The 14,928-nt window shown below is 44.2% G+C and overlaps 1 protein-coding gene across 24 annotated transcripts in view; it reads right to left on the bottom strand.

Moving 5' to 3' along the window:
• The window catches only part of DLG2 (discs large MAGUK scaffold protein 2), a 1,022,753-nt gene that overhangs the window by 39,707 nt on the left and 968,118 nt on the right, over positions 1-14,928 (bottom strand). For all 24 annotated transcript variants that reach the window (XM_033052881.2, XM_033052884.2, XM_033052883.2 and 21 more), the window contains 2 exons: positions 12,368-12,544; positions 3,142-3,217 (listed from right to left, as the gene is read on the bottom strand). In XM_033052881.2, the coding sequence (XP_032908772.1) occupies positions 3,142-3,217; positions 12,368-12,544 (253 nt within the window). The remainder of the gene's footprint in view (positions 1-3,141; positions 3,218-12,367; positions 12,545-14,928) is intronic.

The raw sequence follows: 14,928 nt of genomic DNA, 5'->3' as shown, positions 1-14,928 counted from the left end.
AATTTCTTTGGGTCAAAATAAACAGAATATGAAAGAGAAGTAGCCCTATTGGGCTAAGCCAGAGAGCCAGTTAGCCAAGTAGTTTTTTGGCACTGTCCAATAACAGATGTTTAAAAGGAAAAGTAGAAGTATGTAATATGGTTCTTTCCCTTTTATAACATCTCTTCTTGAAATCAACAATTAGTATGTTCTGAGTTACATGACAGAAGTTTTAAAGTTGTCATTAGTTTTGCTACTTGCTAACCTACCTAATTCCTTTTCAACTTATTTTTTGTGCAATACCCTGTAATAATGAGCATGGGAATTTAATTATGTATTGCATGGAAAGGTACTATCTATGGTCTTATTTAAACTTGAGACCAGAAGGTTTCCCCAGAGTCCCCTAATTTTGATTCCCATTCCCTGTTTCTGTATTCATCCTGATTTTGTGGACTTTAATTTCACAAGGTGTGGATTGGAGGAGTCCAACGAAACAAATCTGAAGTCATATAAATATTCTAAACCACATTTTTAAGAAGTGCTGAAGTAATTTTATGCATGAAATAACATACAAGTTTGGCCTGAAAAAGAGGAACTTTGGGCCTTTGGAAAGATTATCCTTTAGCTCATCCTACAAACAGGTTTGTCAACTATATTACTGAGAATTCTTAAACACCTTTTCAGTGAGACACAACGAGCTGATCAACTACAAATGTCACCCTATCCGTAACACTTCCTTTGCGTCTTATCTCCAGATAAGCTATTAAAAATGAGGTATAAACAGATGAAAATGCACAAGAATTTATAAACCCGTAGAATAACTAGATAGTTTCTATTTTAAAATCATAGTTATCTCAAAGAAATTTTGGTTTTATCTCAGGAAACCTTTGCTGTGGGTTATTAGCTCTTGTACATTGCTTCTACAGGTGAAGGAAGGAGTCAGGGCTAGTGAGATGATTTAGGTGAAATTGCAGTAAGGTACACCTTTACCTGTTCAAAACCCCCAAGGATTCTCTGTATTCAGTTAAGGTTTTTAAAATTTATTTTAATGTTTGAAATTATTTTTAAAAAATGCTTCCATGCATATCTGGCCAAATTTAGAAATATTCCATGAAAAAATTTCTCTCATCTTTAGAGTAAACTAAGACCTTTACATTTGCCCACACGAATGTACGAGCCAAAGGTGCCAGAGACCCACATAAGCTCATTCTTATCTGAATTTTAGCTTGATTTTGAAACAGAAGTGTTTTCCTGGGCCTACTGCACTCCTGTTTACCTGGGCAAAATTTCTTCCAAAGTTGAAAAAAAAAGTAAAAAGTAAAGTGTGGACTCTTAGACATTTTACACTACTTTTTGACACTGAAAGACCAAATGGGAATGGTGACATCTAAAATCCACATACATACTCAAATATCAGTATTTGAGCGTGTACTCAAATATCTCATTTCATGTGGAAAGTTTGGTCCCAAAAGGCTACAGTAGTCCAGCTCTGTAATTACACAATTTCCTAAACACTGAATTAAACACTGATGTTGAGTGGCTGGAAGATTAATGTTACACTGATGACAAAAATCGAAAAACAATTTGGGGAATCAAGAGGTAATTAAATTCTTGACAGAATCACTTGAAAAGGGACCATGAATTATTCCCCTGTGGCTTGGATAATATATGGGAAATAGACATTTAAGAAGTGATTCCATTGGCAATAGAAAACTTATTATCTTTCAAAATGAATGGCAACATAAGTTGCAGAGAGTGGTCATTTCAAACCAAAAAATGGAATTCTGACTTCTGAAAAAACGCTATGAGATGAATCAGTCTTTTCTAACTGCATTTTATTATGTATTTTTACCAAGTTATCTGCAAGTGCAAATAATGTACAGTTTCATGTGCCTTATAAGTCTGGAAAACCTGTTTCAGTCAGTGCAATAATTCTGTGTTTGCACTGAACTCAGAAGTTGTTCTGTAGGGCAGTAACAGGGACACATTTGCAAGCGTGAAATACTATTCTGCCGGTATTTAGAGACTTTAGTACCCCTGTGCCAGGAACTGTGTGTCCACAGAAAAGGAATTTCTTACCCTGCTAAGTTGTCTGAAAGGACAGAATAAGGGAATTATTAGTATTACCATTATGGAGGGAAACTGAAGGCAGAAGAGATTGAGAACGAGAATTTCAAACTAGGCAGAAGACCACGGGATCAGTAGGTTTGGAAGGGACCTGCTGAACCACTTAGTTATTTCCCTTGCTAGCACCTACCTATGGCTGTGTCTTATCACACAGTTTTGGCCCTGCTGTTTTCTGCAGCCAAGCAGCACTTTTCCCTCATGGCTGCTGAATCTCTGTCTGGTTTGCTCACAGAAGCCCTTAGTTGTAAATTCCAAACGTGCCAACTGGATGGGTTTCAAAAATAAATCCTTGCAAATGCCAAGTATTCACTACTGCTACAACTGCAAGCTACACTTCAGCAGGAAAATATACCTTAACAGCCAGGACTGTGGGCATTTCTCATGTGTGATACTTGCCAGCCAGATGGCACCGGACAGGATAGCAGCCATCAGGGTAACAAGAACTGCTGACTTGGGCACAATAAAGCAGCTCTGTGAAAAGGCAATAGCAGGAACCCTGCTCTGTCCAGGCAGCGCTGGTGGAACGGAACTTGCACGTTTTGTGTTTGGCCATTGTGTCTGGTGTGAAACACACCTGTGTTCAATGTCTGTCACAACTGTCAAAGCAGAACACTCAAAACCTATTTTTTTCTGCCCAGGACTCCTTAACTTACAACCTTTGGTTTGTGATTTAACAGCTTTTGAAGCCAGGGAATTCACGCTCCTGGTCCTATTTCATTAAACCGCTATCCATCTGCATTCACTGTGAAAGTCTTTTCTTCTCTATCCATCATTTAATTAAAAATCACAGCTTTCATGGAATGCTCTTTATTTTCTTAGTATCTTCCCCTTAGGAGGTACTGTCATTCAGTATTATTATAAAAAGAATATTTAATTATTACAAAGATTATATCATACTAATCTCTGATCTACATTTCACTATACTGCAGGTCTTGGTTGCAACAACCTAAATATTCCTGATGTTGCTAAAATATTTTCTGCTCTGGATAAAACAACTGTAAAGTGCAATTTCCAAAGGTTTCACTATTTACGTACCCCTTTTGCATCAATTACACCGGGTTTCGCGTTGAATTTCACCGTCTTCAAACGTGCACGCTCCTTTCTTTCAACTCTGGGGAAGAGAAAACACAAATGAAGAAACACACGTTGATTATAGCAGCATTTTGTATGAAACATTTGATGCCTGCTCTCCCAAGACCGTTGGCAGCTTACTATATTTAAAGTAAACATTTAAAGCAAATTTCATACATTGAAAAGGAGAGGTCACTCCCTCAGCCAGGCTGCTGTTTTCTGGCAAATGTGGAACTGGGTTTGAGGAATCTTGGCTGCCCTACACCAGCAGAACAGCACTGCCTCTCAACAGACCTGGGGGCCTTGGAAAAGCATGCTGGGGACAGATTTACTCTCTCTAATTTAAGCTGTTCAAAAATCAGACAACATTTAGAATTCTATGGTCAGAGGAATGAAACAAGGACATGTTCTTACTCACCTTGATTAATATGGACATTAAGGTATAAGTGATGTTTCTTACCTTTGCAAAATCATCTACAGAATCTATCATTGACTGGCTCAAGTAAAAAAATTTGACCTGAAACTGAAACTCTATTTGTCTAAGCCTGGAGATTGCTGTAGGAGATCTCCATCAAATCCTGCAAAGCTAGCTTGTAAGAGACATTAGAACACATTCTTGCAAATCTCTTGCTCTCTAAGCCTGGGTAGTAGGAATTCATAATTTCTGATAATTATTTTCCAAAATACAAACTCTAGTGTTTTGATAGAATGATAATTAACACATTTCCTTCTGCCTGAGTAGGCTTATATATGCCCTCCTGAAACACAGTGAATGTTGGTTACTATAGCTACAGCTTAAATTTAGATTAAATGCATTTCTCTGTAAGTGTGGGATATTCACATGGAAACAGCTCAAGTGCATTTTTCAAACTAAATCTATGTTATTAAAAACACATGAACAGTCTCAAACTTGAACTAGCAGATAAAGTCCCTTGGTAGTACCGGTAAGAAATGAAGACTTGAGGCTGTGTAATTGCCTAAATAGGATTGAGGCTGTGTAATTGCCTAAATAGGATGGATGCCTTCTGAGGAAATAATTAGCACAAATGAACACAATATTCTACTTATTAATGTGTGTTAACATTTAAACTCATTCCAGCCCTGCCTAGCTTCCTAAAACATCTACTTTTAACTTAATTTCTTATTCACTGCATAAAGAAATTTGGAAATTAACCCTGAAGACTGAATCTTATTTATGAATTTTGTCATAATTGTGTTAGCAGCCATGGAGGCATCACTGCTTTCTAGAGGCATAGCAGACAGATAAGGAGCTGCAGAAACATTCTGCATTGCTTTAAGAAGTATTTAAGTAATGCCATTAAGTGCCATTAGTCCTTCAGGCCAGCATAACAACAATGTTCATATATGCTCAGCATGCCCACTGAATGTTCCAAACATTTCATCATCTGGCACTCTATTAAGGGTAGCACGCAATGTTGCCTCCCATTACAATTTGTGTGACACCTTCCACAATGAAACTGTTCTCAGTTACTTATAATATAGCTGAAATGTAAAATTACAAGCTGAAATGTTCTTTGTCTCAGGCTGACTACATTACTGTTGCTGCCTGAACTGTCAGTAAAATGGGTCAGCTGTCAGAAAAAGGCAAGGACAAAATAAATGGGTTTGCCCAATTTATAATATAATCTTAAAGTTCTTCAGTTCAGGTGCTCTATTGCCTTTATGTCTTTAGTCTGGAATTTGCATTGCGGCAATGGGTTGCTCTGGTCTTCCTGAAAGAATGAACCTACATTTCTGAAAAGCTTTAGTTTTACATGCTCTGGAGAACTCCTGTAATTTAGCTTTGGTTTTCCAAAGATTTAGTCTTTGTTAAAACGGTCAGGGTGCAGGACTTCAGTGAACTACGATGTTCTTAGAATTGTTCATCTGTGCTATTGGACATTTTTGCCAGACAGTAGACAGAGCTAAAAAGGGAACTAAACTGGTGAAGATACGAAGTTTTGAATCTCTATTCTTTTAGATTTGTTGATCCAGCTCTTAGAAAAGGCACTTTTAAGAGAAATTAATTCAAACACTTTTACCACTTTTTTTGCAGGCTTGTAATTTTTATATTTAAAGAAAAATAAACTTGACTGTCTTTTTATCCCAAGAAGAAAGGAGTTTAGGTCCAAAGGGTTATTTACAGCAGCTGACACTGTGAATGTCTAAATATGCATATGAGTGTAAATTCCTTACATTGGTTTAGTTGACAGCAGCTGGCCACCATTTGAACATTTTCATCCATCAGCTGAAGAAATTGCTTTTAAAGAAAGAAATGTGTTCACTTAACATAGTAACCAGTTTTCTATTACCACTGCTGGACAGAGCAGGATCATGGGGAGTTGTGCAAAAACATGGACTGTAGGAGAGGACTTCTATCTCCCAGATTTGCAGAGCCCAGACTTGCAACCCTGACTTGCCTGATGTACACACTGCTGCCATGACCCTTTCTAATTACATATTTGTCTGACAGAGCTATGCCTAAGGGGTAAGGAAAGCATGGCTATGATTTCCAAAACAACTTCATGGCTAAGTCCCATTTTCGAAAGTGCCTGGGGGAGTCACTGAAACTCCAAGAGGTTTCAAGAAATGTTCAAAGAAACCTGCATCCAGCATCCAAGCATGACTGGAGCTGAAAAGCTCTTAGTCCTGTGTGGAGACAGTATCACCCTAAGCACAATCTATGGGGATTTCACCTCCGTCTTCCCACTCACCCTCCAAGTAAAGCTGCATGCTGTGCATAGGGAACTTCCTGTGCACAGGGAAATTATCTAAGATCATCTGAGATCTGTGACAGCTGGAGTATACTCTGTATCCTCACTTTCTCTTGAAAACATTCCTGGTGGTAGATACCTCTTGGCCCCTTCTATTTCAGAAATGGTCAGGATTCACTCTCGTCTTCCCATGTAAAGCTACAGAAATGGAGCAGTACATTGAAAATATACTTCAACCTTCAATGTTTCCTCACTAGTTCAAGATTTCAGTTCTTTAGGATACTGTTCTCACTCTTCTGAGGAACTATTTAATGGGATGCAACATTCACTGCAATGTAATGTCTGTCTGCTTTTGTATTTCTGGGTAGACACAGCTGTTGAAAAAGGGCCTGTGGGATTTTTCAAAATGACACTCAGTTCTTCATAAGTGCTCAAACAAGAAAAAATCAAGTATAACTCAACAAGACATGAACTGTGATCACACACTGGTGGACCACTGGGAGTTTTGTCAGTGCCCTCCTAAAAGCACTAATCAGTCTTCACTGTGGTGATGTAGAATATCAAGTGAGAAATGCTTTAATCTTCAATAACAGCGTTCATGTAGAACACAGATGCAAATTGCAAACTTGTTTCTAGAATGAAATAAAATTATAACAGTAGCCTAATTTGCACAGATTTGGCACTGAGCTGTTTTGCAGGATGAAAGCTGCTTCCAAATCCAGCATGAATACCGTAGTGAGGAGAGTTAGAAAACACAAGAATGCAATGTAAAATGGATACTTGCAAGACCTTGCTATGTCTCTTGTTTTGCTTCACCATTTCCAGGTCACCTGCATTGTATTTGTTTTGCCTGCCTATCAAGTGAAAGATAAGTGAAAATATGTATGCACTATTTATAATTCAAATATGTGGTCTCAGTTCATAGCTTTTTATTGCTTCCATCTCTGTGAGATGTGAGACCTGAGCTTACCAAAATTATTTTGAAACATTTCTGAAGTGGCATTTTTGCACCAAACATGCATTTTCAGTAGGAGAAAACGTGCTCTGGTTCAGCTCACCATCTGCAGTGGCTCACTTAAAGAAAGCAGCTCAGCACCTGGTCAATATTTATGAAGAGTAGACCTAATAACATTAGGAAGTGACTTCTCATAAAATTGTAGCACAACCTTATTCTGTCTAAAAGCTATCAGCTGTTTTCCTTCAGCACAGAAGTTTCACATCATTGCAAGAGCACAGGAAGTTTATACCTACACATACATACAAATTTGATTCCATATTAAATTTTTCCAATTAGATTAGTGAGTATAGACAGATAAATTATTTTAGAAAAAGCTTACCTGATTATGTCATGTTAAAAAGTTTTGTTGTTTAAGGATTAAAATGTTAAGGGTTATTTAGAGAGGTAGCTGATTTATAGGAAACCATTAAAAATAAAAATCATTTGAGTGGATAAACATGCCTTTCTGCCAAGCTGAGCAGAACAACAAATTTAAGTTGGCTTTTCACCCACAGGGACTTCTGTGCTGGGAAAACCTCTTGTTCCTTGTCCTTAAATGTTTGTGAAACATTGGGTTTTATGTACTTTTCTTCCTACTTTGCTCTGAAAGGAGAGCATGGCTACATGTACTTGTGGGGAGAATGTTGTCTATCTGGGAATATCAGGTATTATTACAGCTGGTAATAACTGACATACAAGTTGCATAACATTTGGCAGTCAGATGTACTTAAACTACCTGAAAATGGATATCTTACAATGATGCCCAGTCTGACAGTAGTTTTGTGACTGCATATCTGAGGGACAACAGAAAGATTACTGTAATTATTTCAGTGTTTTAAGGCCAAATCCTTGTTGGCTGCAGAGGGAGCAGTAGTAAAAGTGGTGAAAATTTATGCTCAGCCATTCTGGGCCAATCTGTGTGAAAACTCAGGCTGCATTCCAGATCCACAGACTCAAGTCAGGCAGGTAAACACACATCACAGAAAATATTGAGGCTTGACATTCGTGAGGTGGGAGGTTGCTGTTGTGGAGGGCTTGCAATGTAGGAGCTTGTCCCTGTGCAGAGACTCAGCAAGGAAAAAGTGAAAAGAACTGGAGGTGTAACATCAATGCTACAGAAAATTAAAATCTATTTACTATTGAATTAGAGCATCTGTCTAGGAATGAAATATACTCTTACATATGCATATTGGTTTCATGCATTTTGTTCACTCCCTTTAGCTAAAGAGGGAATCTTAGATATGGGCTGCTCAGCTTCCTGCTGCCCTTTTATAGGAAGCTGATTTTTAAAAATATGGATAATAAGAAGGGCAATAAGGCAAATAAAAATTCTCATGCTCAAAAGCACAAATTATTCACAGATTCTAAACTCTAATCTAAAGCTATCTATCTATCTATCTATCTATCTATCTATCTATCTATCTATCTATCTATCTACCTATCTATCTATCCAAATGCAAAAAAAATCCGTATTAAATCTAATTCTGCTGGTCATTCTAGTATAAATACCCATTTTCTGTGATAAGGGAGCACTTCACACATGTAACCTTAGTGCCCAGGCAATACTGCAGGCTGCCTGAAATATTGGTACAGGGCTGTGGTTATGTCCCTTCACCTTGGAGACCCTGCCTGATAAAATTGTGCTGTCACCTTAAACATATCTTGGATAAATCTTTTGGGCAGATGTGGAACCAAGAGAAATTTGGCCTGTAATGCTGATTAATATATATAACAACTATTTGGCGATGGTTAAACCACAACTGAGTGGTTTGCAGCCTCTCATCTGAAGTCCTGTGCTTCCCAACACCAACATGATATAATACCACACCAACTGTATATAGTTTTATTTGATTTCTAACCAACTAGCTATGCAGTCCTGTGGTTGAGAAAAACAGCTATAATCAGGCAATAAATACACACTGACAAATGGAAAAAATGTTGTTTTCAGGTGTAGAAATGGTTGTGATTATATTTAAGAACTGTAGGATACTTAAAATTTAATTTTCTTCAGTCTCCACAGAGGTCATTTGCTCACTGCTCCACGAGATTTAGTCCTTGCATGAATCAGTGGAGAAACTTGGGGCCACCTTCACTTCTTTGTGCTGCTTCTTTCAGTAACACCCTTCCAGCTGCAGTTCCCTCCAAAACTCACTTAAAGCCTGACTTGGCAATTTAGCTATAAACAAAGCAACAAATCCATGTGTTGGCAGAAGCATTGAAATCTAATGACAAAAAAGGCTTACAAATTCTATTAAATCACTAAGAGGTAAAGTCTGGTAATGTATCCAAAAGCCTGGAGAGACTAATGAGTGGCTGCTCCCCTATAATTCAAAATTATTATATTTTTTGCTGGTATAGCACATAAGTCATAGAGGAGAAAAAGAGTAAGCAGTCTTGATTAATCATTCCCAATTTGTCTAATCAGCTCATGTTAAAATGTCATTGTGTGATGGACTCTTCTCTAAAAAAATTAAAAACCTAAACACATGGAAAGCAATTACAGCAATTCCCATTCCACAGCATCTCAAAGAAGAAATATAATGTAGTTGTTAGGACTTTGTCTGTTTATATACATATTAATATATATTTGTATACACATATCGATAGATACATATATTTGTGTACACACATACGCACACACATATATATCTATTTGTAAAATTGAAGTGGTCACTGGTTTTCAGAGCTATTCCATAATGATTTCTCTTATGGGAAATGCAGGAGTTGTATCTTAGCTGTTGCTGGACAGAAATTAAGGGAAGTAGAAGGAAGACAAAGTAAAGCAGACAGCTAAAAGACTCAACCTGGCACTAATAATTCCTGGATATATATAGCCTCTCACTGACCCAAAGTGCAAAAAAATAAAGTTGCAGTACCACAGGCTAATGTTCCACAAGCAGAAAAAGAAATCTAAACACAAAAGAAAACCCTTCCAAGCATAATCCCCCCAAACCCCCAAGGTTCTAAAAAAAGAGAACAGAAATGAATTAGGGATTGAAAAATATAACACAAATACAAAATTCTTCAATTTACAGCATCTTGGCAAATTTAGCTTGCAGGACAAGCCCAACAAACAGCTACAGATGCTTTTATCTTCCTTCCTTTCTTTCTTTCACAATATTTTACTGCTAGATATAACACATGGGGTATTATATACAATGCAATCCCTATAGAAATAGTCCCATATAAACTATATGAGACATGGCATCCTGGAGCCAACAGCTTAAATGAGGATTTCCATGCTGTAACTGCCTATATTTGGTCAAATGAATTCCAGGACTACTCTGTTTTAGATTAATCCTCTTACAGTCAATAACCCACACCTGCAGAGGAAATTCAACTCTGAATTAGCACAATCTGCAAGTATGATTAGCTTTATTCTCTCTAACTCAGCCCTGTGTGTGCTGATTGCTCATCCTCCCCTTGGGTGGTGTCAATGACTGCAGAAGATGCGGGCAAGAGCACATCAGTCTCAAGCTCTGAGGAACCATCCAGAACCCACAGAAAGGAAACAATACTCACTTTTCAGTGCATTGGAAAAAATAACCTTGTACAACTGAAACCTTTTATGAAATAACAGCAACCTCCTCCCACTCAGCTCAGGTGTATCATTACATTAATGCAGACAGAAAATCAGATGCCATTGATTTTTCCAGGCCCCTCAGCTTCACTAGTGAAGAATAAGGACGACAAGTGGAGAGCATGGTAACTATATCTGCATCTTTTAAAATTCAAGACTCTTATTTTTAGGTTCTAACCAACCTATTTTCATATAGTCTCTCTTATTTTTTTTATTTTTTTTTTAAATTTTAATTATTCTGTTTTCTCCCAGTGTTTTCTAAGCCACATCTTGTTCTTTGGCTCTCTTATATGTCTGACCCTTTGTCCTTGAAAGCACCACTGTCTGTTGTGGGTAACCCAATAAGCTTCAGGCACACACCACCTTTCCACTTTACAGGATATACAAGTCCACTTTGCTTTGTCTTTTTTTCCTCTGTAGTTGTTTTATTATGTATTACAGCTTTTTGCACCTTTTCATAGTAGGCACTACACAGGAGTGAGCTTTGTGCAAATACTTTCCTTAGCATTAAATAAAGTCCTCTCTCTTCCCATGTATGGTTCAATAATGTAATTACAGCAGTATTTACTGTAGCAATGAATAGCAGGCAATTATTCCTTTTTCAATATCTAGAGACTAAGTCTGGTTAATGGGCACATTTTCCATCTTGAAACTTATAACCTAACCTTATAACATAACCTTTTATTTCCATCTATTACTCAACACCAAAATTGCTCTTCGCCAAAAACCAGGTGTGGATGCTATTCAAACATGCTCATTAGACAAATTAAGGTCCTTTCAGTGCTCATGTCAACAAGGTATTTGATGGCCTTTTAATTTACTTTTACATGATTTAGAACAATGAGTACAGTAAGCTCTATTAGTACCTTGGCCAATTCTCTTGAAACAGCAGCAGATGCTCAAGGGAGCATCAAGCATCCCATTTCTCCATTATAAAAAGTGGTCATGATCATTTTTACACTAGTGCTAAAGCAGAAACAGCTAGGAATAGAAAGTTTATACAGCATTGCTGCAAAAGAGAAATGTAATATGTTTTGACAGATTTCGTTTTCCTCCTACCCTTTCAGTTCTTGACCTTTCTATAGCAACTATCAGCAGAGCCAGGAAGTAATTCTGGTTTGTGTGCTACTTCTGATGCAACCAGAGACTTGTGGCCAATTTTACGAAAGCATCTAGGCAGAATAAACAATAGGAACAACAAGGGAGATTCAGATATCTGTTCTCTCTCCGAAAGTCACCATGAATCCATTACAGACACACAAAGATTCAGCTTTCGCTTGGAAAGCAGATGAAAGTTCCTTCGTTTACATTATATAAAAAATTTACTGTGATATTGATTATCCATCAGTTTCCAGGGAGGCAGAGATTAAATTAATAGATTTTGAAGCCAAAGATGACCATTATATAATTTAGTACCATATTTTAGATCACACAGGCTGAGAAGTTTAATGCTATTACCCTCTCAAAAGAAAGACATACAGTCTTGATTTGAAAATGTCAAGACATTCATTACATCCTTCAGCAGTTTGATGCAATGGCTAATCACCCTGACATTAAAACATGTGCTCCACTTCAAATTCAGAGTGAATTTCCAGACTTGGGTTCTGGTTATTCCTTTTTTTGCTCTTTAGTAGACAGTGATCTCTCCTTCTTTTCCCTTTTCTTTATGAAGTTACTAGTAATTGGGTCACTTTTTGAGTTTCTTTTCAGTATAGCTATAAACAGCCTGAATGCAAATCTCACAGCAAAAACTGTGCCTTCCAACTCTGGAAATACTTGTGGGATTTTCCTTTACTGCCCCCAGTTTTTCAGTAGGTTGACACACCCTATCTTTGGGAAAAAAAATGAAATATTTTAATGTAATGGCCAAAGAGGTAAGAAGGAGGAGGCAGCACTCACCTCCTCTTGCTGGGTATAACTCCCATCTCCTCACTGTCCCCCTCCAGGGTGACCCTCCTCGCCTGCCACCATTCATCATCTGAGGCGTTGATGACGTGAAGGATGTCTCCATACTTGAAACTGAGTCCTTGGCTTGGGAGGCCACTGTCTTTGCTCTTGTCATAGTCAAACATGGCTCTGTGAAAGGAAATAAAGATGTGAAGGCAGGTGATTAGATCAGTTTGGGTACATTTACTTCTGAACAATTACAGTAATTTCACGACCATAAGGCGCACCGGACTATAAGGCGCACCCCCCGGGAGCCGGCACATTTTGCAACTTTGTAGATCAGATAAGGCGCACCGGTCTATAAGGCGCACCGGGTTTTTTTTTTGCAGCGAGGCTCCGCCCCCAGCTCCTCCCGCACGCTTGCTGGCCGAGGCCCCGCCTCAATCCGGCAGCCATTGGCTCCCGGGCCTGCCTGTACCCGGCAGGGCCGGGCTATGCCCACCGCCGCTCCGTGCAGCATCCCCAGGGCCCCGCTGTTCCGGGAGTTCCCTGGCGCTCCGGGTGACCCAATGCCGGCAGGCTTGCCCCGTGCCGCCGCTGCCCCGATTCCAGCTGCTTGCCCCCTCCCCGCGTGGCAGCCGCTCCGATTCTGGCGGTTTTCCCCCTCTCCGCATGGCGGCCGCCGTGCTTCTGGGGGTTTTCGCCCCCCCCGCGCGGCGGCCGCCGTGATTCCGGGGGCTTTCGCCCCCCCCGCGCAGCGGCCGCCGTGTTTCCGGGGGCTTTCGCCCCCCCGCGCAGCGCCCGCCGTGATTCCGGGGGCTTTCGCCCCGCCCGCGCGGCGACCGCCGTGATTCCGGGGGCTTTCGCCCCACCCGCGCGGCGGCCGCCGTGACTCCGGGGGCTTTCGCCCCCCCCGCGCAGCGGCCGCCGTGCTTCTGGGGGTTTTCGCCCCACCCGCGCGGCAACCGCCGTGATTCCGGGGGCTTTCGCCCCCCCCGCGCGGCGGCCGCCGTGTTTCCGGGGGCTTTCGCCCCCCCCGCGCGGCGGCCGCCGTGATTCCGGGGGCTTTCGCCCCGCCCGCGCAGCAGCCGATCCGATCCCTGCGGCTTTCGCCCCCCCCGCGCAGCAGCCGATCCGATCCCTGCGGCTTTCGCCCCCCCCGCGCAGCAGCCGATCCGATCCCTGCGGCTTTTGCCCCCCCCGCGCAGCAGCCGATCCGATTCCTGCGGCTTTAACACCCCCTGCAAGGGAGCCGTCCCAATGTCGGCGGGCCGGCCCCGCGCGGGGGCGGCCCCGATGCCGGCGGGGGCGGCCCCGATACCGGCGGGGGCGGCCCCGATACCAGCGGGTCCGCCTCGTGCGGGGGCGGCCCCGATGCTGGCGGGACGGCCCGCGCGGGGGCGGCCCCGATGCCGGCGGGGGCGGCCCCGATACCGGCGGGGGCGGCCCCGAAGCCGGCGCGTCCGCCCCGCGCGGGGGCGGCCCCGAAGCCGGCGGGGAGGCCCCGATACCGGCGGGTCCGCCCCGCGCGGGGGCGGCCCCGAAGCCGGCGGGGAGGCCCCGATACCGGCGGGTCCGCCCCGCGCGGGGGCGGCCCCGATGCCGGCGGGGGCGGCCCCGATACCGGCGGGTCCGCCTCGTGCGGGGGCGGCCCCGATGCTGGCGGGACGGCCCGCGCGGGGGCGGCCCCGATGCCGGCGGGGGCGGCCCCGATACCGGCGGGGGCGGCCCCGAAGCCGGCGCGTCCGCCCCGCGCGGGGGCGGCCCCGAAGCCGGCGGGGAGGCCCCGATACCGGCGGGTCCGCCCCGCGCGGGGGCGGCCCCGAAGCCGGCGGGGAGGCCCCGATACCGGCGGGTCCGCCCCGCGCGGGGGCGGCCCCGATGCCGGCGGGGGCGGCCCCGATACCGGCGGGTCCGCCCCGCGCGGGGGCGGCCCCGATGCCGGCGGGGGCGGCCCCGATACCGGCGGGGGCGGCCCCGAAGCCGGCGCGTCCGCCCCGCGCGGGGGCGGCCCCGATGCCGGCGGGGGCGGCCCCGATACCGGCGGGGGCGGCCCCGAAGCCGGCGCGTCCGCCCCGCGCGGGGGCGGCCCCGAAGCCGGCGGGGAGGCCCCGATACCGGCGGGTCCGCCTCGTGCGGGGGCGGCCCCGATGCCGGCGGGGGCGGCCCCGATACCGGCGGGGGCGGCCCCGAAGCCGGCGCGTCCGCCCCGCGCGGGGGCGGCCCCGAAGCCGGCGGGGAGGCCCCGATACCGGCGGGTCCGCCCCGCGCGGGGGCGGCCCCGAAGCCGGCGGGGAGGCCCCGATACCGGCGGGTCCGCCCCGCGCGGGGGCGGCCCCGATGCCGGCGGGGGCGGCCCCGATGCCGGCGGGTCCGCCCCGCGCGGGGGCGGCCCCGAAGCCGGCGGGTCCGCCCCGCGCGGGGGCGGCCCCGATGCCGACGGGCTCTCACTTCCGGGGTGGCAAATGTTGCAACTTTGTAGATCAGATAAGGCGCACCGGACTATAAGGCGCACTTCCGGTTTTGGGGGGAGATTTTAGTCAAAAGGGTGCGCCTTATAGTCGTGAAATTAC

This window comes from Catharus ustulatus, chromosome 2, assembly GCF_009819885.2.
Source record: "Catharus ustulatus isolate bCatUst1 chromosome 2, bCatUst1.pri.v2, whole genome shotgun sequence".
NCBI classification, from domain to species: Eukaryota; Metazoa; Chordata; class Aves; order Passeriformes; family Turdidae; genus Catharus; species Catharus ustulatus.
This window is presented reverse-complemented; position numbering and strand designations above follow the sequence as displayed.